Raw genomic sequence first — 25,289 nt, forward strand, 5'->3', positions numbered from 1 at the left:
AATGGCCGTCCCTTCTGACCTCAGAGTCCAAACAGTAATGTTTCGCAAAAGTGTGAAGGGACGACCAAGTTGCGGCCTTGCAGATGTCAACCACAGGAACCCCTCTGGCCAAGGCCGAAGTGGCCGACTTAGCTCTGGTGGAATGAGCTCTAATGCCCTCAGGAGGGTCCTTCTTTGCCAAAGAGTAACAGATTTTAATGCAAAGAACCACCCACCTGGAGAGTGTTCTCTTGTGGACTGCCTTTCCTCTCCTCTTGCCCACGTACCCGATGAACAGCTGATCCTCCAGCCTGAAATCCTTTGTTCTATCAATAAAGAAGCTCAACGCCCTCTTTGGGTCCAGACGGTGCAGTCTTTCTTCCTCTTTAGAAGGATGAGGCGGAGGATAGAACGTGGACAAAGTAATTGTCTGAGCCAAATGGAAGGGTGAAACAACCTTCGGGAGGAAAGCAGCCTTGGTCCTCAACACCACCTTATCCCCATAAAAAGTTGTATAAGGGGGCTTTACCGATAAGGCCTGCAACTCACTCACTCTCCTTGCAGATGTTATAGCTACCAGGAAAACTGTTTTTATAACCAAATACCTTAAGGGGCAAGAATGCATAGGCTCAAAAGGGGACCCCATAAGGAAAGTCAGGACCAAGGACAAATCCCATTGCGGCATAACGAATGGTTTTGGAGGATATTTATTTAGAAGACCTTTCAAGAATCTGATAACAATAGGGGATTTAAATAACGATGGTTGGTCTGGAAGACAAATGAAGGCTGACAAGGCCGACAAATAACCCTTAATGGTAGCCACTGCACAACCTTTCTGCGCTAGAGACAGAGCAAAAGACAAAACGTCCGATAGATGAGCATGTAAGGGATCAATCTGCCTCTCTCCACACCACGCAACAAATTTAGACCACCTATTAGCGTAGATAGATTTAGTGGAGTGTCGCCTGGCCGCTAATATAACATCCACTACATCAGGCGGGAGAGAGAAGGAACTCAGGTTGCCCCGTTCAATCTCCAGGCATGTAGGTGCAGACTCTGGAGGTTGGGGTGTAAAACCTGCCCCTGCGACTGCGAGAGGAGGTCTGCCCTGAAAGGGAGACGGAGCGGAGGGCACATTGAGAGTTGGAGAAGGTCGGAGTACCACACCCTCCTTGGCCAATCCGGAGCTATTAAGATGACTAGCGCCCGGTCTTGGCGAATCTTCCTCAATACTCGAGGAATCAAGGTTATGGGAGGAAACGTGTAAAGCAACTGGCCGCACCAGGTTATTTGAAATGCGTCCCCCAACGCTCCCTGCATCGGATACTGGAGGCTGCAGAATAACGGACAATGCGCGTTCTCCAGAGTGGCAAACAGATCTACCCGAGGAAACCCCCACCTTTGGAAGATCAAACGGGCTTGATCTGGATGGAGACACCACTCGTGGTCTGCCGAGAATTGGCGACTGAGACCGTCCGCACGTACATTCAAGACCCCGGCCAGATGATTTGCTACCAAGCAAATCTGATGGTCCTTTGCCCAGGACCATAGTCGAAGAGCTTCTCTGCAGAGAAGGTATGATCCTACTCCTCCCTGTTTGTTTATGTACCACATCGTGGTAGTATTGTCCGTCAGGACCTGTACCGACTGACCACGAAGGGAAGGGAGGAAGGCCTTGAGAGCCAGACGTACAGCCCGTAACTCCAACAGATTGATATGAAACATCTGCTCCTCTGGAGACCAAAGGCCTTTGATCTCCAGATCCCCCAGATGAGCTCCCCACCCTAGAGTGGAAGCATCTGTTATGACCGTGGCCACTGGTGGCGACTGCGCGAACGGCTTTCCTTGTGAAAGATTGTTGCTCGCAATCCACCACTTCAAGTCCACAGCAGCATCTCTGGAGATCTTGACAGCACCTTCTAGATCTCCTTTGTGTTGAGACCACTGCCTTCGGAGGCACCACTGAAGAGCCCTCATGTGCCAGCGAGCATGCGTGACCAACAGAATGCAGGAGGCAAACAGACCGAGCAGACGAAGGACCTTGAGGACTGGAACTACCGCTCCATTTCGAAACATTGGAACCAATTCCTGAATATCTTGAATCCGCTGAGGCGGAGGAAAGGCTCGACTCAATGTTGTATCCAGTACTGCCCCTATGAACAGGAGGCGCTGAGAGGGCTCTAGGTGAGATTTGGGCTCGTTCACCGAAAAACCCAGGTCGAACAACAACTGAGTCGTTGACAGCAGATAATGCGACACAAGCTCCGGCGACTTGGCTTTGATCAACCAGTCGTCCAAGTAAGGGAATACTGCTATCCCCTTCCTTCTGAGCTCTGCCGCAACCACCGACATCACCTTTGTGAAGACTCGAGGTGCTGAAGTAAGACCAAACGGAAGGACCGCAAACTGATAGTACTGCGATCCTACCATAAACCGGAGATACTTCCTGTGTGACTTGAGTATCAGGATATGAAAGTAAGCATCCTGCAAGTCGACAGACACCATCCAATCTTCCTTGTTCAACGCCAAAAGCACCTGAGCTAGGGTCAGCATCTTGAACTTTTCCTGTTTGAGGAACCAATTCAAGATCCTCAGGTCCAGGATTGGTCTCAACCGACCATCCTTCTTGGGAATCAGGAAATACCTTGAGTAACAACCTCGACCCCTTTCCTGCTCTGGGACCAACTCTACCGCGCCCTTTGAAAGGAGGACTTGTACCTCCTGTTCTAGCAACAGGAGGTGTTCTTCTGAACCATAAGATGGGCGGGGCGGGATGAGGGGCGGGAACTCCCGAAAAGGAAGGGTGTAGCCTTTTCCCACAATACTGAGAACCCAAGTGTCCGTTGTAATAGTCTTCCACTTGCGGAGAAAATGCTGTAATCTTCCCCCTACAGGAGCCCACTGGCTGTATCTAGACCATGCAGTCCATCACCTGAGTCCTCTAGTTCTCCTTCTTCCAGGACTCGTTGGTACTCCTGCTCCTCTAATAAACGGAGAGCACGTCTCCTCGAATGAAGCCTCTGCTCGATACGCGGAGTCGACAATGCCTCCGCCGAAGCCGAAGATCGGCGCCGATCTTCAGAAGCCACTGACGCCGCGTTCGGCGCCACAGGTAGCTTCGGCGCCGATGAAAGAGCACTCGGAGCGGATGGACCCACCGGAGTCACAGGACGAAATCCCGACGACGGAATGGAAATCTCCGGGACCAATCCCTCCGAAGTCACCGGAGCGGCCACCGGCGCCGACACCGGCGCCGAGCCCACGTTCCCAAAAGGGAGAAAGGGCATAAAGGGTGCCGGCCGTAGAGGCGCAGGATCACCCAATGAAAAGGCCAAAGGGCCAGCCGGAGCACCCCCTGGAGCCATCTGTTGGAAGATGGTATACATCGCATTTAGGAATGCGGAACTATCGGCTCCAGGGGTGGGAAAAGCCGGATACTGGGGTGCCTGTATCGAAGGCGACCCCGACGCCAGCCTCGACGTCTGCGACGCCGGAGACAACACCAGAGGCTGCATCACTTCAATCACCGACGCCTGTCCAGGTGAAGTCGGTGACGCCGGAGAAGGCAACGGCGTCGATGGATGCGGCGTGACCGTGGGACTGACCTCCCAAGTCCTCCGGCGCCGTTCCGAAGACCTGGAACGAGCCTCCTTGCTTGAATGGCGCCGTGATTCTCTATGGCGCCGGGAGTCTCGATGACGCCGATGCCTTGGCGAAGAAGACTTCTTATGATGTTTTTCTTTCTTTGACTTCGCCATAAACAACTTCGCCTCACGTTCCTTGAGGGCCTTTGGATTCATGTGCTGGCATGAATCGCAAGTCGAGACGTCGTGGTCGGAGCTTAAACACCAAAGGCAGTCGGAGTGAGGATCCGTAACTGACATCTTGCCCCCACACTCACGACAAGGCTTAAAACCCGACTTTCTCTGCGACATTATTACTGCAGCGAAGGACTACGCAGCAAAAAATACACTGTAACCACGAAAGTAACAGTTGCTCCCTCGAAGATAACCGTTTCGAATGCACGGAAAAAAGGGAACTGACGTCGGCACGTCGTCGAGGACCTCTTATTGCCTGTATGACGTCAGACGGCGTCGCGTGGGCTAGAGTGACGTCCTCGTCGACGTGCAGAGACTAGGAAGAAGATTTCCGTCGAATGCTGGCGCCATGGGAGTATTCATTAGGTGAGGAATCCACAGGTAGTTGTATCCATCAGAAGTGGATGATATCACACCATTGTCCAAATTATTTGAGAATCTTCTTGGCTTTAGAGCCCCAATTATTTTTTGGGGGGGGGACTTAAATATCTTATTGGATAACAGCTTAGATAGGTCTTCGGCGAGAATCCAAATTAATTCCCCAAAAATGAGATCTAATTTGCTAGACACAATGGAAACTTTTGGGCTTTGTGATGTGTTGCGGAAATTGAGGGGGGCAAGTAGGGAATACACTTTTCATAGTAAAAACAAATGGTCATTATTCAAGGTTGGATTATTTTTTTGATGGAGAAACAAATTTCAGACAGAGTCATGGACTTGGTCCACATGCCAATCTATATATCAGATCATTCAGCGTTCTTATTAAAAATTCAGCAGAAGGGAGGATGGGAGGATAGGAGGTGGGCATTTCATAGAAGGATGTTAGTTTTGCCTCAGCTAGTGCATTAGATTTTACAGCAATCACAGGAGTTCTTTCACTGTAATATGGCTTCAGCCCCAATTCATGTGGTTTGGGATACATATAAGGCCTGGTTCTATAACTAGTTTGGTGGTGCACTGGGTGAAGCATGAGAGGTCTCTTCAACTTGAATTGGAGGGGGAGGTAGCGAGGGTAGAGGAGGTGTTAAAGGCAGGCACAGTTAGTGAGGCAGCCAGGGGACCATGTTAGAACATTGGGAGAGTTGCAGACAAGATTTCGGGTTATGCAGGAGGTAAAGATCGAACAGAAATGGGAAGCTACTAGAGCGCAGAATTTTATACAGGGTGAAAGCTATGGTAAATTGTTGGCATGGAAGAGCAGACTGGAGTTGCGCCACAACAACATCAATAGGGTTATGAATGAGGACACACGTGGGAAGGTTGAAGATAATCACGGGATAATTGCAGCATTCAAATCTTTCTACCAGAAGCTGTATAAGGAAGATCTGGACCCAGAAGTTGGGGCCATAAATGCATGATTGGGTCAGAAGCATTTGCCAAGATTAGCCAGTGAGGATGCCCGGTGTCTGGGTCAAGTAATATCTGGTTCTGAGATTTTAGCCGCTGTTAAAAAAGTGAAGAAAGGGAACACAACGAGTCCTGATGGGATCCTCAGCAAGCTTTATGCGGCTTTAGAAGAAGTTATCATTCCAGTGTGGGTGCAGCTGTTTAATGCTATATTGCTGAAGGGTTCTCCGATCCCTAATTCCTGGAATGAGGCGGTAATCACATTATTGTTGAAACCGGGCAAGAATCCTGTGGAATGTCAATCATACAGACCGATATCTCTGCTGAATTGTGATTATAAGCTTTTTACTAGTATTTTTGCAGGGCAGCTGAATGGGGTGGCTAGTCAATTGATACATCAGGATCAGCAGGGTTTCCTACTGGGTAGGAACATGAGAAATCTTAATCATACTTTAATAGGAGCTATTGACTTGGCCACGACTTCGAATCTTCTCTAGTACTTGTGACGGTGGACGCCACTAAGGCTTTTGATCAAGTGAATTGTAAATATCTTATGGCTACTTTGACCCATATGGGAATTGATGAATCCTTTATTAATGTGCTTTTAAAGATATATAGGGGGCCGTCTGTGAAAATTCTGGTTAATGGTATTCTATCAGCGAGTGTGCAGATAGGTAGAGGTACTAGGCAGGGGTGCCCTCTCTCCCCGATTATTTTGACCTGTACATTGAACCCTTCACAGAAAGTTTGAGGTCTAACACCTGTATAAGACCTTTTGTGGTCGGAGATTTCTACAGGAAAATCACATTGTTTGCTGACGATTTGATGGTTTTCACTTCTGATGTTACTACAGCAATCCCAAATCTTCAAAAAGAAGTAAAGATTTTCTCGAGTTTGGCAGGCTATGAGGTGAATGAGGGAAAAACGGAGATAAGTTTTGGAATCAAAATTATGAAGACCCCAGAAAGGTTTTAGAGATGAGGTATTTGGGTATAAGGAGTACACACGATTTGGGAGAGTTGGACTAAAAAGGTTTAGATAAGGTGGTCAAGGAGGTTGGGGTTCTTTTGAGAAAGTGGGGAAATCTGCCGCTCACTATCTATGGTTGTGTCAACTTGGTTAAGATGTCTATTTTACCAAATATTACTTTTCTATTTGATAACATCCCTCTGTATTTTGATAAAAAAGTTATTTTAAATTTCCAGGCAAAGATCACAGCCTTTATTTGGGCCAGCAAAGGAGTTTGGTTATCTTGGAAGAAATTGAGGAGGAAGGTCGGCGTGGGTGTCTTGGCCCTCCCCGATCTCCAGTTGTATTGCTGGTCTTATTTATTAAAAAAATTAGGATGTTACTGTTATCCCTGGACACTTCAATAAGGGGATCTATGTTTAGAGAAATGTTGATAGGCTTCCTGATACATGGGTTCTTGTATAAGTTTGGGGATCCGAATGTTTTTAAGAAAGTCAGGGTGAAATGCTTACGAGCTGCAGTCACTAGCTGGTATGAAATACGATCCTTTCTTGGTGTTGGTTATTACAGTACATTAGCGCCTATCTGGGACTCTCCAGGGAGCCCGGAGTGTTTGTTAGATAGTTTGGCACTGCCCCTTAAAAATAGCGGGGTAACAAGATGGGGACAGTTAATCGGGGACGAGTCCTCACTGAGCTGGGAGTTCTGAAATCACAAGACTCATGGGTCCCTGTCTAGATTTAAGTTCTTCCAGGATAATGGGAGGCTTAAAAGTCAGGGAGGCCTGGGCCTGGAACCGACTCAATTGGAGCAGGACTTGCTGGTAACGACTGACATAAAGAAAGAAGTTTCCCAATGGCATCAACATCTATTGCTTTTAAGTTGAGGCAGTATCTCAACCGCTGGGAAGGAAATGGAGTGGATGTTTGCCAGAGGGGGGGGTTGGAAAACCTTTGGCGGACATCTTTGGTCTGTTTGTATTTGGTGGTAAAAGTAGCCACATTAAGAAGAAATCATCTCTTTTCTCTTCTTAGGGCATACTGGACCCCAGAAAGGATGGCGAAAATAAAGAAAAGTAGTGTGACCTCGGAGTGTAAGCGGTGTGGTGTCAGGGGAGCAGATTACGTAAATATGTTTGCCTCTTGACCAAAACTTCAGGGTTTTGGGGCAGAAGTGGGTAAGACAATATCTAACTCCCTGGGTGTCGCGATTGAAGTGTCCCCTCGGCTGATTATATTTGGGGTATCAGTTAGTGATGCTGATGTACCTTCTTGCCTGACCCCCATGTGTCCCTTAACTAAGTTTAATCTCTATCAAAGAGGGTTGGTGTTTATTCTAATTTTACTTGCAAGAAGGGAAGTGTGTAGAAATTGGGTTCAATCCACCCCCCTAATTGGAAGGAATGGAGAAGTACTGTTCTCTTCTTTAAAGACATAGATAAAAGCCATGCGAGGAGGACTGGTAATCGGATATGGGATCTGTTAAAGATCTGAGATGGTTATAGACTAATATCCAATGATTATTCGCCTAGACCTGGCTAGGTCTGGAACTGGGTCTTACCAGGTATCTAGACTGTCATGGGCTTCCTGCGCACTAGCGTTTGAGCTTAGCGCACCTGAATAAGTTTAATGGCGATGATGTATGGGGACAAAAAAATAAATAAGCACAGACCTATTATAAATTACATTTGGGTACTATAAGGCTGTGTATACATTGTTTTCAGCCCTGATGAAGTAAGTAGGTTACATCCCAAAAGACGAAACACGTGTTGGCTGGAGTTTGGCTGTTACAGTGTACAGAAGACGGCTGCATTGATGTGAACCAGGTAAAGTGTTGATAATGCCAAGAAAATACATTTGCAACATATTTATGGACTGCATAAAAAGACAATCTCTTACATAATAGGGTGTATGCCTTAATTGTACATATATCTATCACGTATGCAACCCAACTAAAAGAGCCAACTACCAAAATCTGAACAAAAAATCCCTATGAGAGTCTGACTCCCCCACCCCACCTCTCTGGAGCAATTGTTAATCCAGCTGACAAATCTTAGACCCGGGTAGGGGGCGGGGAAGGCAGGAGAGCAATAGTATCAACCCTTCAAAGGGGTCCAGCATTTTCTTACAACACACAATCAAATTTCTTATTTAATGGGTCCACTGTGAGCCTGCTGGAAAGTCAATGCATAGCCTTGAAACCCAACAAGTTCAGTTGTGGTTTGATAGACATTTGAGTTCTTTTCCTTCATATGATATTTGGATCCAGATGAGAATCTGAGTTCCGCCACAGAACACCCCATTCCTGTAAATAGAATCCCATTTTCCCAGATGTATATCCCTCAGGACCATGATCATTGTTCCTTATGTGTTGAGTCCCTGTCAGGTTTTTTGCCAGAACTCTGTAAACCCTGCGGAGCAAGGATTTGCCTAGATTGTCACCCTGGTCTTGAAGATTCCAGAAAATCTATTCCAGTTTATCCAAAAGAGAATTTTCAATAATTAAAGAGGGGACACCCTAAGATACCCATTTTTCAAAGATTACCCAGAGTCTCAGCCTTCGCTTCCAGAGCACAATAGATTCAGCTACATTGCTCGGGAATTCATTTATCCTCGTGGCTGATGAAGCCATCTCTGCTCGCAGGTAACCCAAAAGCTTGTCTAACCCCTGCCATCCTCCCTGTCATGCCTTCCAGCTTGGCTTGCAAGGCACTGACCACTCTTGAAACATACACTGTCTTTTGCCCAGTGCCGCTGTGTAGTGTACTGATGGAGGCTAAAATGGCCTTTGTTCATCCTATGTACTCCACATCTTCCTTATGAATTGGATAAAGACAGCATTAATTTATGATCTTTTAGGTATGTGGCACCACAGGATCCAATAAGCTTCTCTTTGAAGGAGGGGTCTCCCTTCTTTTTTCTGCAATACTGTGAATGGGATGCCAGCCTTAGAATGTGGCATGTACGGAAATCAAGACTTTGTAAAAGTTCTCAGCAAACAACGGGCCAGCTAATATTCTGTACACTGCACGTTCCAGGAACATTACGTCTTTGGTCAAGTCACCACTGCTTCTTCATATGTAAAATTACATTTTCCAAGCAAAGTTGAACATGAGCTTCGGACAGGAGCATGTAAACTCCCAGCACAATATCCAAAGCCCAGTCACACTCTCTGGACCAAAACAAAAACCTCTCACAAAGCTGGGTTCACCATAGGGCCTCTCCAATATTCTGACCTGCCTTCCTCAATTGCAGATTTCACCACACAACCTGAAGACCCCCGAACTAGCAACCAAAGAGTTATTCCACCAAAGTATGCATTACCCTGCACTCTAGCAGCAACACATGGTCATCTAGAGGTGTTGGAAGATGGTTTATTAGTAGGGGTTTGTAGGTACCCACCACTAGTAAAAAGGTAACATACACAAAATGAGGTCCAGTCAAGGTCACAAAAAATTAATCCGTTTCTCAACCCTTAGTAGATGGCAACGAGCAAGTAGGCTTAACCTAGGAGACAAGTGTATAAAGCATTTTAAAACACCAATACATTGAATAAGTAAGACACAAAACATAATAAGAATTCCACACCAATTTATAAAAATAGGAAAAAAAATTAGAAGTATAATGACAGCAAAACGACAAACATCCAACGTAGGGAACCAGCGATATGAATGTTTAAAATTAAAAGTAAAACTAGCGATCAGAAGCAAATAACGGTCAAAGGGTTAAAAAAGGTCGCGTTTGACTGGGACAAAGTAAAGAGTTCCAGACGCCTGTGATGTAACACTTTTACACTTGCTTCCAGAAGTTTTTCTTGATGCAAGAAAGTGGTCCAAAGCACCGGCCAAGGGTTCAGAGGCTCTGGCTTGCCTCTTGCAGCCTGGTACTACAACTCTAACAATGCATCTAGTCAATTCAAGTAAAATCCAGGTGAAGTTTGTCATCTGGAGTGGTCCTTGTTATTGATGTTGCAGGTAGCTCTTCAAGCAGTTTTCTACCTGTTGCTGATCAGGGAGTCCACTCCTTATCTTTTAAGTCCTTTTGTTGTGAAGCCCTGTGAGTGCAGCAGGTAAATTTCTTAGGAGTGCAGTCCTCTCTCACGCAGTCCAAGGTTCCAGCAGGGCAGTTCTTCTTCTCCAGTTGTTTGTTTTGAGTCTTTGAAAGACCACAACACCAACCCAAGGTTCCAGAATCTCGGAGTTGCTCCTTGAGACTACAGTTCCCAAAATGCACCTAGCCAAATCCTTAAACCTCACTGAGCGCTGTCCAGCTAGGTTCTTCTTGGTCGAGATGGTGCATGTGGAACTCTGTTAACCTACTGCTTTAAGGGAGTCCACTCCTTCACTTCTTGAAGAAAGGCAAAGTCCCTAGGGCTGTAGTTCCACAGTGTGCAGCAGGTGCAGTCATTCAGAGCGCAAACCTTTGGGATGCAGGCCAGGGCTTCAACTTGTAGTTTCAGCAGGGATCTGAGTTGCATGGCAACTCTCCCATATTTATTCAGTGTTCCTGGCCGGCAAGCAGGGGGAGACTTACCTCTTGAAGTCAATGGAGAATAATGTCCACGAGAACGACTCCTTGAACGGGCATGTGTGATGCTATTAATTGTGTTTGACCAATGACTTTGTGTTTCACCACTGCGCATATTAGTTGCTCAATGTTCACCAGTAGCACATTACATGTTGTATTCAGTTTAGCTGCCTATTGGCTTTGATATGGCATTAGACATTACATTTGGTATTTGGGTTAGCTGCCTATTGGCTTTAACATGGAGTTAGATATTACATTTGGTATTTGGGTTAGCTGCCTATTGGGTTTGACATGGCATTAACCATTACATTCTGTATTCCGTTTAGCTGCCTATTGGCTTTGACATGGCATTAGACATTACATTTGATATTTAGGTTAGCTGCCTATTGCCTTTAACGTGGAGTTAGACATTGCAGTTGAGACATTGCAGATGAGCTGTGTTTTTCCAAGCTGTGTTTTTCCACATGATAGACCAAGCTGTGTTTTTCACACCAGACCCTAGCTGATAAGAGCACATAGATTTTGTGTTTACCTCTCAATCCAGTCTGAGAACGAGTGAGGCTCGGAGAATTGGCCAATCTCCAAGTTTCTTCGGTTCTCACACTGAGTTTGCTTTTAAGGATGGCTCTGGACTACAGCAGAGTTAGATTGAGACTATCCTGACTTCAGACAGGAACGAGACGTCAGTTGTCTGTCTCCCGTTTGGGTAGAAAATCTCTTTCTCGCAGTTGAACCGGAGTCATCAACTTGCAGACTTCAGAAAGATGAAGCATAGGGATAGGCCCTACAGCCCTACGGTGATGCAATTTTGACTTCTATGCTTTGCTTTGAAGTTATGCTATAATATAATCACATGTATTTGCTGTGTGCATTGCAACTGAGAAGTACTTTGATATATTTTGCTTTCATTGCTGCAACTACTTTTGAACGTGTGCTTCCAATCTACTAATTTTGTCTTTCAGGAACCTCGTGGTGAAGTAATAATAATAATGTCTTCTTTAAACTCAGAAGTGCATTCCAGAGAGGTTCTGTAAGCTCGGTCATGAGATAAGAGCAGGAAAGCAGAACATTTTGTCATTAGTCGTCAGTCTGGGAGTCAAATTGGAGATTGGAAGTGCACAATTTAAAAGTGGAATTGTTTTTTTGTTGTTTAGAGAATTAAAGAAGCATGGCAGACCATGTTTGAAAATGCATGTGAAGTTAAACTGCCTTATGGTGCTGTGAGAAACATGTTTTCTTGTTTATCAGGACTGTCCGAGTCTTGGGATGAGTGCTGTGATAAAGCATATTTAGAAAATGTGCCTTTTGAAAGAAATGATGTTCCTTTTGTTCTCGACAGAAGGGTTTGGATACTTTTATCTGCTTACAGAAAAATGCAGGAGAGATGTAGGCAGTTAGAACATGAAAATAAGAATTTACGTGAGCAAATTAGCCAGAACACATTATTGCAAGATAATGCTGAAATCGATAAAACTGCTGTTTTAGAAGAATCTGGCTTTTCCCATTCCAGTAATGAGGGGGTTAAAACAGCTGTGTGCCAGTCTGAGCCTCAGTGTGAGCAAAACACCCCACAGTTTTTGGCAGTTGAAGAGCATTCCTTAACAGATAATACTGAGAACGGAGCTCAGAATGTTATTTACAGACTGCTTTTACAAAGTAAAATTAATTCGGACAAGGCAGAAGTACTGTCGCAAAATGTGCAGTTACTGGGAATTCAGTGGAACCCAGAAAATAGACAGATGTTGTCGCAAGTAAAACAAAAGATTTTAGAGTTTTTTACTATTTGCACTAAGCAAGAGACACCGAGTTTCATGAGCTTGTTTGACTTTTGGAAACAGTATAGCCCTCATCTGAGTGAAATCTTAACACTTTGGTACAAAGTAACTAGGAAAAAACATGAGCAGCTGCGCGCTTTTGATTTGGCAAATGAAATAATTCAGACTTTAGGTTTCTGCGCAGTGCAAGAGGGAAACACTGATTTACATGTAAATCAGGAACAGGGGAGGACAAGAGTGCCCCTGGAACTTTGGAGTAAGCTTTTGACTTGTTATTGGGCTCTAGTAAATACTGAGAAAATGACATTACATAAAATATCAAGCATGCAGTGGGTGATGAGTTCACCTAATTAGTTCACCTAATTCTCACAGTTTACGACAGGCACATGAGGCTAATATCATACACTGGATCTGGTACATGCAAGACAGGGCTAGAGTCACTGCAGCCCTACATGAACAGGTGTCACAAGCCCCTTTTCAGGAGGAGGAGAGGGTATAGAGAGTACCACAGGAAAGAGAGTCACCAATGAAATTGAGTGCACCATTTGAATTTGTGTCCCCTGAGGATAAAAAGCGTGTGTGTTTGACTATTGATTCAGATTTGTACAATGTGTGTCAGACTTTAAAGCAAGAGCTGTTTGAGATGTGTCATTTTTACACTGATTCTTGGTTCACTGCCAATGGTGTAGCCGTTTGGTTTTCCACATGGCTTATACGTAACTGGTTCAATTCCCTTGCAGATGTTAAAGAGAAAAATTCAGAGTCTGAAGTGTCCACCCAGAATTCTGACTTAGTGGGGATGGCTAAGTGGGTGCACCAGAAATGTGGACATCTGGGAGAAAAAGCCACTCACAGGTGGGCAGAGATTAGAGAGATACACATTCACGCACAACAGCAATCTGTCCCACAAACAGTCACAGAGCAGTAGGCGAGAGGAAAGTTACTAGGACAGATATGGCAAATTGATCAGGTTTTAGGGGGAGTGATTGCTGCAGATTACCAAGGAGAAATCAAAATTATGCTGATAACTAGAAAATAATCTGATTCATTCATACAAATTGGAGACAGAATTGCCCAACTTGTCAAAAGTGTAGTGAATGGAGGTTTGGTAAAGAAGGAGTCTGCCCCAGCACTTCTGACAGTGCAAAGAAAGGGAAGCTGTGGTGCAGCAGATAAAAACCTCAGTGCCAAGGTGTGGGTTGAATCCCCATATGACCCTCCAGAACATGCAGAAATTATAACAAAGGGCCCCAAAAACGTCCTGCTGATTATAAAACCAGGAAAGGAAGAGGAAAGACACATTTCAGATGACAAATGTTATTTGCAAGAAAAGTCATACTTTTTTCTTTTGCAGATCCTACCACGATTCGCCACTGACCATGAGTGTGCTGTGTGATCTCCCTTTGGATGTGTGCGTGTGGGGTCGGGGGAGGGACCGAACCCCCAACCTGAACCTGACTGAGTAAAGTACAAACCCCATGGGTCCATTTTGCGCGACTGGCACCTTCAGTTCAAGTTCAACTTGTTTGATTACATTCTTCCACTGGAACTAAGCAACCTTTAACAGTTAACGGTCTGTGTTTTTTCGTATGGAACTCTGACTTTCGCTTACATTCCAGAAAACCTTTCAGGTGGACCGTGTACCTTTACATGAGTAGAACTCATGCTATATCAAATTGCTATTTTAGGGACACTGTTCAATCAGTTATTATCTCAATCAGAGTATATAAGTTTCAATCTTTTCTGTGTAGATGTATCTGATGTGAAAGGTTATGAGATCAATATGTTAACCCACTTCCATTGCTTTACAGTGATTGCTTTTATCATTCAAATCTGATTTGCCTATAATGTTTTTTGTGTTGATGTTTTTGTTTTTTGTTTTTGTTTGAAATAGGTATGTAAACAAAAATGTATTGGTCATAGGGTGGAATGTGATGCTATTAATTGTGTTTGACCAATGACTTTGTTTTTCACCACTGCGCATATTAGTTGCTCAATGTTCACCAGTAGCACATTACATGTTGTATTCAGTTTAGCTGCCTATTGGCTTTGACATGGCATTAGACATTACGGCGGTCATTCTGACCCTGGCGGTCAAAGACCGCCAGGGCGGAGGACCGCGGGAGCACCGCCGACAGGCCGGCGGTGCTCCAATGGGGATTCCGACCGCGGCGGTAAAGCCGCGGTCGGACCGGCAACACTGGCGGTCTCCCGCCAGTGTACCGCCGCCCCATTGAATCCTCCAAGGCGGCGCAGCTTGCTGCGCCGCCGAGGGGATTCCGACCCCCCCTACCGGACCGCCGGGAACCGGATGGCGGTAGGGGGGGTCGCGGGGCCCCTGGGGGCCCCTGCAGTGCCCATGCCACTGGCATGGGCATTGCAGGGGCCCCCGTAAGAGGGCCCCTACAAGTATTTCACTGTCTGCATGCAGACAGTGAAATACGCGACGGGTGCCACTGCACCCGTCGCACAGCTTCCACTCCGCCGGCTCGATTCCGAGCCGGCTTCATCGTGGAAGCATCTTTCCCGCTGGGCTGGCGGGCGGCCTGAAGGCGGCCGCCCGCCAGCCCAGCGGGAAAGTCAGAATTACCGCGGCGGTCTTTTGACCGCGCAGCGGTATTCTGGCGGCCCCCGACAGGCCGGCGGCGACCGCCGCCGGTCAAAGTCGGAATGAGGGCCTACATTTGGTATTTGGGTTAGCTGCCTATTGGCTTTAACATAGAGTTAGACATTACATTTGGTATTTGGGTTAGCTGCCTATTGGCTTTGACATGGCATTAGCCATTACATTCTGTATTCAGTTTAGCTGCCTATTGGCTTTGACATGGCATTAGACATTACATTTGATATTTAGGTTAGCTGCCTATTGGCTTTAACGTGGAGAAAGACATTGCAGTTGAGACACTGCAGATGAGCTGTGTTTTTCCAAGCTGTTTCACACCAGACCCTAGCTGATAAGAGCACGTAGATTTTGTGTTTACCTCTCAATCTAGTCTGAGAACGAGTGAGGCTCAGGGAATTGGCCACTCTCCAAGTTTCTTCGGTTCTCACACTGAGTTTGCTTTTAAGGATGGCTCTAGACTACAGCAGAGTTAGATTGAGACTATCTTGACTTCAGACAGGAACGAGACGTCAGTTGCCTGTCTCCCGTTTGGGTAGAAAATCTCTTTCTCGCAGTTGAACCGGAGTCATCAACTTGCAGACCTCAGAAAGATGAAGCATAGGGATAGGCCCTACAGCCCTACGGTGATGCAATTTTGACTTTTATGCTTTGCTTTGAAGTTATGCTATAATATAATCACATGTATTGGCTGTGTGCATTGCAACTGAGAAGTACTTTGATATATTTTGCTTTCATTGCTGCAACTACTTTTGAACGTGTGCTTCCAATGTACTAATTTTGTCTTTCAGGAACCTCGTGGTGAAGTAATAATAATAATAAATGTCTTCTTTAAACTCAGAAGTGCATTCCAGAGAGGTTCTGTAAGCTCGGTCATGAGATAAGAGCAGGAAAGCAGAACAGCATGCAAATGGACATCAGTACGAGTAGGAGACCTTAGACAACAGAAAGTCCGGAATGGCTCTTACATCCGGTCACCAGAAGCTTCATGCGATGCTTCTGCAGAGCTTTTGTCCAAAGTTGACGACAGGAGTCGCATTTTTCAGCATAATCGTTCTCACCCAGGCACCACATCCAAATTGAGTGGGGTTCCATAACCGACATTTGTCATCCACAGGACACACAGGGTTTGAACGCCAAAGACATGGACAGGAAGAAGCATACTGTTCCAATTATGAAAACTCCTGACTAACCGTTACCAGATCCACTGTGCAAGCGAGGAAAAGAAGGAACTGACATTGGCACATCAACGAGGGGGGTTATATTGGCTTTGCTGACAACACATCCAGTGGATGACTTTAATTTGGAGTTGCGGGACAACCTCTTCCGATTCGCAGACGTGCTATTGGAGAAAAGTTTCCGGATCCAGGCTCATGCCTGGCAAAGATTCTAAGTAAGGAATCTGAGGCTAGAAATCTTTATCAGATAAAGCAAAACAGTGGTTTCCTTTGAAACATTACATTACTGATTCAGAAGATAGACCAAGACATTTTACAGCTTTGGCTTTGCTCTACTTGAAAATAGCAATACACTGCTTAAAAGCAGTGGAAGACAGAAAGCTTTAAAACTAGAAAATGAAAACAAAAGAATAGTTGTTCTTAAACTTGCGGTTTCTCTGTGGGGACTATTGCTTTTCTAAAGGAAATATTCTGGTGAATACTTAACAAATTATGAAAATATTACATTCTCATGTAGCTATTTGCAAACAGGTTACATGTTTTAGACCTCTTTACATCAGTCAACCATTTAAAGTTTCACCATTTTTGGCTGTATGGCTTGTGCAGAAAGCAAGCTGCACTTCTGCATTGGAGCCCATCGCTCAAATGGGGATTCTCAGTGGATCTCACTTTACCAGTTGGTACAAAGCCATCTAAGTTACAGAATGCTATTACTCCATTTGTTGTTGAAATCTTTCTATAAATGTCCATGGTGGTATTATTATTTGTTATAGGTAACCAATGTACTTCTTGACCATGGAACAAGTAAACAACAGGCAACTGCTCAGGAGCTTACTTTAGTAACTACCACAGTAAACAGAGGTATGCTCTTTTCCAGACCCTTTGTTAGGCTGCAAATTGGCAGTTTTGTACTCCATATGCTTTAGTAGAATTTAGTCAATATAACCATATTAATATCAACTCTACCAGTTAGGATTTGAAAGGCATATGTGGGCAATTGATTGTAACACACCACTGTGCCTTTAAGTCATGATTAGAGGGTGTTACATTTGGTGCAATTTTCTAATGGCAAAACAGTTAACTGGCAGGTACATAATCCTGAACATATCTGGAAATATCTGTTGGTGTTTCAGGTGCCAATCTTCTTCCTGTAGATTTGTAGCAACAGTCTGTTTCCACCACTCTTAGGAACCTTTGTCTCTTTAATGACTGTTTAGTAGATTTTAGTCACTTGCCCATGGTACACACACACATGTATTCCTTCTGTTTACCTGTGCATGCTCAATTACACACTATCAAAAATTATGAAAGTTTAGTGATTTGATTTTTAATGAATGCATTAAAGTGAATGGTACAATATGGTTTTTTCACATGTACAAGGATTCTGAAATGGCTATTATACAATGCAATATATTGAAAGAACAATTAAAACACACTTGTATCCACTGACCTGGATCTGATTAGAACTGGTGCGTGCAGAGAAGTTAATGAAAAATGGAAGGTAGTGTTCCTTATCTAGGTTGTTCATTAGTTTGTCTTTCACATAAACTGATTTTCCAGTACCAGTGGTTCCCACTAACAGTAATGGGCTTTAAAAAGAAATGCAGCAATTAATTAACATAATACCAAACTTCCGGTACATAACACTACAATCACAAAAAAAGAAGTACAATACAGACTGCACATTGGTACAAAATAAGTGCTTAATATGTAAAAAGGAATGCAATATAACTTTACTAAAAACAAAAATATAGCAAATACAATGCAAATTAGAGCCTTTGTATTATTAAAATGCAAAGAAAATATCTAACCCCAAGAATGGCCTAGCAATTTGTCAAATTACATGTTAAACAGCTAAGATAATATATTTTCAAATAAGTAGTTATGTTGGGTCTGATGTCTACTCTGCTGATTCTTAGCTTTAAAATGTTCCAGCTGAAAGCAGGGGCCCCAGAAATCTTTTTATTAAATGCATTCCAAATGGTTGGGGCTGCATGTATGTTATGTACTGATAAAGTTCAGAGTGCGGCCTGATGACCTGGGGAGGAGCGAAAAGCATGGAAGAGGATTGCTCGGAGTCAGCATTGCCGCTGGGCCTGGACTTCACCACGTCAATCCTTTGGAGGTGTGCCGGGGGAGCACAGTGCAGCTGAGACGGCCGACGGGAGGAAGGAGCGGGGAGATGGAGGTCCATGGGCTATCCCCGAATGGATTTTGGAGCAGTGGAGGGGGACCCCCGCCAGACGAGAGTTCTGGCCAAACTGGGGGGCACTGGAGGACAGAGGTGTACGCACTGAGCCGCAGGTGGGTTGCTCGGCGGTGGCAACACCCATTCTAGTGCCAGAGGTTACGACCGGTGCTGCACAGCAGGGACCAGGAGCATAGCAGCAGCTGGGGGAGGGCTGTCCTGGGGTCTGCTGACAGAGTGCTTCACCTGGGCAGCAAGGCGACCCCAGCAGAGGACTTTGGAGAGACAGAGGCCCCGTCCATATGGTGGACTTTTGGAGGGAGTGGCACCAAAGTGGGGCCCCTGGAAGAGCAAACTGATTGCTCCATGTAAGTGAACCCACCTCCACCAACACTATCCTGATTTCAGCATGTGAGGGGAGATTGGGTGTCCTCTATTCCCAGACAGAAACTGTCTATGCCACTGCTGTGTACTGGGGGGCCACACTGAGGCACAAGGATTTGACTGGACAGTAGGCACACTTTGCTTACCCCATGCCTGTGATCCCAACTGAGAGCTTAGTTAAGACTTGAAGATGGGCTCCATGGGTTCGCGGTGATCGAGGCCTTCAGAGCTGTCTTACAAGCTAAAATTGACTCAGTCTCTATGGATGTGAATTTGGTTCGGATTGATCTACGAAAGGCGGCTGCCTGATCCCTGGCAACCAGACAGGAAGCAAATAAACTCCAGGAGGAAGTGGTTGCCCTCAAGATGATGGTTGCCAGCCTCACAGCACAAATGCAGAAACTTGAAATGCATGCTGAGGATGCAAAGGGATACTCATGAAGCTGCAGTCTGCCCTTTGTGGGATTCCACAAGGGTGAGGAGGGGGCCGCTCCTAAACTGTTCCCAAAGCAGTGGATCCAAAAGTATATACATTAGGCCAGCTTATCTCCGGTTTTTGTGATTGAATGCATCCACAGGGTGCTGGTGCCTCCCCCATCGCTGGGGGACCGCGGAGAACACTAATTGCCAAGATCATTAACTACAGAGAGAGGGGCGCTATTCTGCAGGCGTTTGACAGTCAGGGTATCCTGCTCTCAAGTACCAAACTATCCAGATCTTTCTGGATTATACGCAACCGGTGCAGCAGCTGCAACAAACATCTGGAGGTGTAAAAATATGAGGACCATGGGCCTAAAATACATGCTGCTTTACCCTGCAAAGCTGAAAGTCCTGCACAAGGGATGGTCCCATTTTTTCACAAAACCAGAGGATGTGTGGGACTGGCTGGAGATCGGGGGAGACAGCCGGCTCCCATCATCCAGGTCTGGAGATACCTGACCTAGGCCACAATGGAGACACTGGAATGGATCATCGGGGAAGTGATGAAATTAGATAGTAGAGAACAGAGAGTTGGCTAGGATATAAAACTTTGACGTGGGCTGTGTACAATTGACTGTGCTGCCAGCCAGGTGGAATAGAGTGGACCTACTGCTCCTGGAATGATCAGCATGGCCACACCTTGTGCATGTGGAGGGTGCTGTGGATGCTATTACTCTAGAGGGGTAATGTTGTAAGATGTACTAATATGTGTTAAGAGTCTCATTGCGATAATCTGCCTAGCTGGAATGATGCTGAATGTGAGGTGCAGCATGCTGGACCTTCTTGTCCCCCCCTTTTCTGTTCTTAGTTCTTGTGTATGATTTGAGTAGTGGGTTGCACGTGCTGCTATTATGGGGCAGTGTGAGGCTTGGTAAACCAAAGTGGGGTATGAGGGGAGCTTCCTGCAGAGGGCAGTTCAGGGTCAGAGTGTGCTTTGGACTAATCATTTGCTGGATAGCTATGGAGCATGGCTCACCCCCACAATGCACTTTACATTACTCTGGGGGGTAAAAGGAGTAGCTTACCCACACTCTGCAAGTGTCCTGAGCATACTTAGGCTCATAAACTAGGGGACGAGCAGATAGCCTGTTATGGTGGGGCTGAGTCTGAGCTCAATATGGGGGGAGGGTCTGCAGTTAGAAGACTATGGCCCTCATTTTGAGATTGTCGGTAAAAACCACCTACAGCCGTGGCGACAGCCGACAAAAGACCATCGCTGTGGCTACCAGTCATCCGCCGTATGATGAACACAGACGGATTTCCGCCACAAGAATGGCAGAAATCCAGCTGTGGCCATGCCGGCGGATGGCGGTAAGGTGGTGTTGCTGCCATCAGCAGCGCCACGCCAGTAGACCGCCACCAGCCGTATTATGACCAATGATACAGCCTGTCGGCGTTCTGCTGGTGGCAGCAACGCCCCGTCCCGTCCCGTCTCCTGGGGGAGGACCCCCTAAACACAGGTAAGTCGGGTCTCTGACAGGGGAGGGGGCTTGGGGATGTTGTGTGTGTGTGTGTGGAGTGTGTGAATGTTTGTGTGTGTGTGGATGCGGGTGTGTGTTGAGTGTTGAATGCATGTGTGCATGTATGGAGGTGTGAGCGCGTGTATGTTGTGTTATGTGAATGCGTGTATGTATGAAAGTGTGTGCGGATGTGAGTGTGAATGGATGTATGCATGCGTGGATGCATGTGGGAAGGGGTGTGTGTATACGTGTGTGTGTGTGTGAAGGGGGCGTGAATGTAGGGAAGGTGTGGGGGCTTTGGAGAGGTAGAGGGCATGGGGGGTGTGACTGGAGAGGAAGGGGCGAGACCCCTGTCAGTGACAGGGAAGGAATTCCCTGTCATTGATAGTACCTACCGCCATGGTTTTCGTGGGGTTAAGAAAGCTACGAAAACCATGGCGGTAGACGGGCTCATAATCCTGGAGGTGGAACAATGATGACTGGCGGGCTGAAGATGGATATCTCCAGCCCGGTGGCTGTTGCCGCTGTGGCGGTCGGAGTGATACATTGGCAGGTTGGCTTAAGCCAACCCGCTAATTTCATAATGTGGCGGTAAGTACCGCCAGCCTGTTGGCAGTAGTTACCGCCATATTAACGCCGACCGCCGGGGTCGTAATGACCCCCTAAGTCTAGGCACACGTGTATGGTCACTTGGAATGCATAGGGCCTGAACCCTTTTGTCAAGCAGTACAGAGTGAATGCCTACCTGCGTAGATTGAGGGTGTGCCTTGCAATGCTACAAGTAATGCACTTATTGGAGGGGTGGTGCAGAAACTGTAGAAGAAATGGAGGGGACAACTTTACTCCTCTATTTATTCGAGCTAGGCTAGAAGGGTCTCCATTTGGATGGCATCATATGTCCTTTTTCAACTTCTCAGTTTCAAGGCAGACATTGAGCGGCGATTTGTTCTGGTGTACGGCTCTCTGGATGGGATGGAAATATGTTTTCAAAATGTGTATAAGCCAAATGTCGATGATCAGGAGTTTTTTGGTAGAGTGGAGGGGGAGCTACTCCCATACGTTGGGATGCCACTGGGCAGAGGGGTTTCAACTGTGTGCGAGACAGACAGCAGGACAGATACCCCTCCTTAGATAGGAACTAAACCTAACACGACAGCCAAACTTATAGTAAAACAATAGAGCGGGTGAACTGCAGGGATATCTCAAGGGCGCTTCACTGGACCTTAGGAAGTTTTCTTGTTTCACCCATGCCCATGGGGCATACAGCAGAGTAGATACATTCCTGGTGTCAGAAGAAGGTGGTATTTATTTAGAGGACGCCCACTATCAGGTCTGGTTCCTTTCAAAACATGTACCTCTTATGTATGGGCTGGGTGGACAGCTCCCCAGTATACTGCTATGGCATCTCTGCCAAGATGCACTGCAAGACCCATTTCATAGGGAGGAGATCCAGGAGGTGCTGACAGGGTATATGGAGTCCAGATGGCGTTTGATAGCACGCAGGGGTACGAAGTGGAGTACCTTGAAGGGGTTGGCGCGGGGCCAGTGCCTGTGGAGGGTAGGGGGCATTAGGCAATGATTAGAACAGGACTTACAAGAGAGGGGACGTGAAATAATTCATCAACGGAGATGAGCAGGGGATAAGCGGTTTGAGTGCAGGGAGCTACTCAAGGCTAAGTGTTGAGTGGGGGAGCTTTGGAATAGACTGGACTGTCACGCGAGACAGGAGTACAGACAGTGGCTCCACAGGGAGGGAGACAAGTCCGGGCAGCTATTGGCCTTGCTGCTCAAGAGGGAGGAATTAATATTGTCTTTACTTCACCCAGATGGAACAATGGAACCCTTATGGTGGGCTAATATGGGATAAACGCCTTGTTGAGGGAACACATGGTAGGGGTGTACGGGGGCTCGCTGCCGACTCTTTAGGTGAAATGAGGGCCTTTTTGGACAAGGCTGCTGTTCCCCGGTTCACAGATGCTCATAGGGAGGAATTGGAGGAGGAGATATGAGTTGAGAAAGTGTTGGCAACCATACGAATTGTAGCCTCTGGTAGATGCCCTGACCAAGATGAATTCAGTATTATGAGACCTACTCTGCTCTGCTGGGCCCCTGCCTACTGGAGACGCTGCAGGAGGCTTGGTGCTGGGGTGAATTGTCTCTGTCAATGTGGAACACCCTGATTGCCATGGTCCCTTAGCCCAAGAGGGACCCAAGAGATCCAGGGTCCCATAGGCCACTGTCAATGTTGGGAGTCAACACAAAAATACTCTCGGAGTTACTGGCAGTGGGTGAGTTGTAAATACTCTGGTCTATGAGAACCAGGGTGGGTTTAAGCTGGGAAGGGGAACCCATATGAAACTGCAACACCTCTCTCATGTGATGCATTCAGTCCGGATCCAGATTTGGGGACATAGCTTATGGCCCTAGACATTGAAAAACCTTCGATCCCTGAGCTGGGTGTGTCTGTGGGAGGTATTGGAGCACATGGGGTCGGTCTGAGTTTTTTGTCCTGGGTTTGACTGCTGTATGTCAGCCCCACTGCAAAGGTTAGTATGGGAAACATAGTGTCAGAGTCCATCTGTATTTGAAGTGGAACGTGACAGAGCTGCCCTCTGTCCCCACTCATTTTTGCACTAGCGACAGAACAACTGGCATTACGCCTGAGCCAGATCTTCAGGACTGCGGTACATGGGTTGGGAACTCTTTGCATATTGGGACTGGGTATGCTGATGGTACACTCATTTACATGAGCCACCCGGCCAACTCGGTGGTGATGATGCTAGGGATTATGGAGGATTTTCAGCGGGTGCCCAGGATATGTGTTAACAAACAAAAGATGATTCTCTTCCTTCTGGAATGACTGGCAGGCCACTTAACAACAGATATCCCTGAGGTGGAGCTCCCCAGGGAAACTTGGAGGTTCTGTTATCGGGGCATGCCAAATGCACATACTCCAAGTCACCAATATGAACTAAAAGTGAGCCGAGTCCTTGACAGTTTGGGAGCCTCCATTAGATTTTTAAATGCACTGCTGCTCTAAGTGATGGCCAGGGTGGCCCTGAGTAAGATCGCCCTTCTGCTCCGATGCCTCTATGTCCTACAGAACTCCTTTTGTGAAATACCAAGGTCCACATTCATGGAACCTAATAGCCTTCTGGTGTCCAGGAAGAGTAGAGTTAAAATTGATATCCTGAAACTGGACCCTGACGAGGGCGGGTTAGGTCTCCCTTTCTGCAGCTGTACTATATGGTTGTGCCACTACAATATGCTGCTTTATGGTGCGCAGAGGGTGGTAACGGGAAGAAATGGCTCCTTACTGGACTGGTGAAGGAGGAAGACATTCTCAAGCCCCCTGATGAGTGGCTCTGGGGTGCCAGAGGACTGTCCATATGTGGTGCGACAGGTGGCAAGGGTATGGTAAATGGCAGTGAAATGCGTAACGGGGTAGCCCTCATATGCTTGACTTCTCCCTCTCTGGTGGTTGAAGTCCTTTTAGTGCATTAAGTGATGGACATGTCTCAAAGGATGGTAGGTGGCCGTTTTAGAGTGAGGGACTCTACCCGAACAGCTCTTTCATAACGATGGACAAGGCTGGCCTTTCTTACCAATTGGGGCCTAGCCAGTTTTTGCAATATGCCAAACTCTCATGGATGGTACAGGAAGTTTGGACAGACTCTACGGAGGAGCCGGAGGAGTCTCTAACAGTCACCTCAAATTGAGAATCTGGATCTATTAGGGGCCTCATCGCCCATTTGTACACAAAGCTGAAGGGGGGTAGAGGTATAGACATGGCAGCCGTTCGTAACAGTTGGGATGTGGAGCTGGAGAAACAGCTTACAGATGGTGAGTGCGAACGTGTGCAAGCCCAGGTGAAAGAACCGGCTGGCAACATGCGCTTTAAGCTAACGCAGTTCTTTTATCTACACCATGCTTATCTTCTGCCGTATTGCTTGCTTAGGCTCTTCCCAGCCTGGTTGGAGGACTGCTCTAAAAGGTGTGGTGAGATCCTACCTCACTTCCTACTTATGACATGGGAGTGTCATGGGTTGGGGAATTAGTAGGCAACAGTGGCATAGGTCCTCCAGATAATTATGGGCACCGTGATTGAGCTGACAGGCCACAGGACTTTTGCCACACCCTTCTTGCTGGTGGTGTGATTACGTGCCTTCTGCCATCGTCCATGTCTTACTGGACTGTCCCACCATCTGTCCCTTTTAAGCAGAGGTAAGGTCCATGCTGCAGAAATCCAAGGACATGCTCCTGCCACTACCGGGCCTAGTGATCCTTCTCCATGATCTGGCGGGCCTCCCCCAACTGGCGCACAATGCTTGATGCTTGCTCACCGCTGCTATCATGGCACCCAAGGTTTGCATCCAGCAACACCAGCATTTCCTGCAACTGCTGACACATGAAGAATGGCTCACGGCCATGTACAAGACTGCCACCTATGGAAGGCATTTTATAATCTGATAGACAAGTCTGACCAGTTTTTCCTCATATGGTATCCCTTCCTGAGGAAGGACTTAACCTCCCCTCACCCTACCCCTCTGCCACAATGCCTCTGT

The 25,289-nt window shown here is 46.5% G+C and overlaps 1 protein-coding gene across 1 annotated transcript in view; it reads right to left on the bottom strand.

The window, feature by feature from the left end:
- Window positions 1–25,289, bottom strand: part of DNAH12 (dynein axonemal heavy chain 12) — a 937,015-nt gene that overhangs the window by 442,042 nt on the left and 469,684 nt on the right. Inside the window, exon 38 of the mRNA XM_069206470.1 lies at window positions 17,663–17,801. Coding sequence (XP_069062571.1) covers window positions 17,663–17,801 — 139 coding nt within the window. The remainder of the gene's footprint in view (window positions 1–17,662; window positions 17,802–25,289) is intronic.

The sequence above is a fragment of the Pleurodeles waltl genome, chromosome 9 (genome assembly GCF_031143425.1).
Source record: "Pleurodeles waltl isolate 20211129_DDA chromosome 9, aPleWal1.hap1.20221129, whole genome shotgun sequence".
Lineage (NCBI taxonomy): Eukaryota > Metazoa > Chordata > Amphibia > Caudata > Salamandridae > Pleurodeles > Pleurodeles waltl.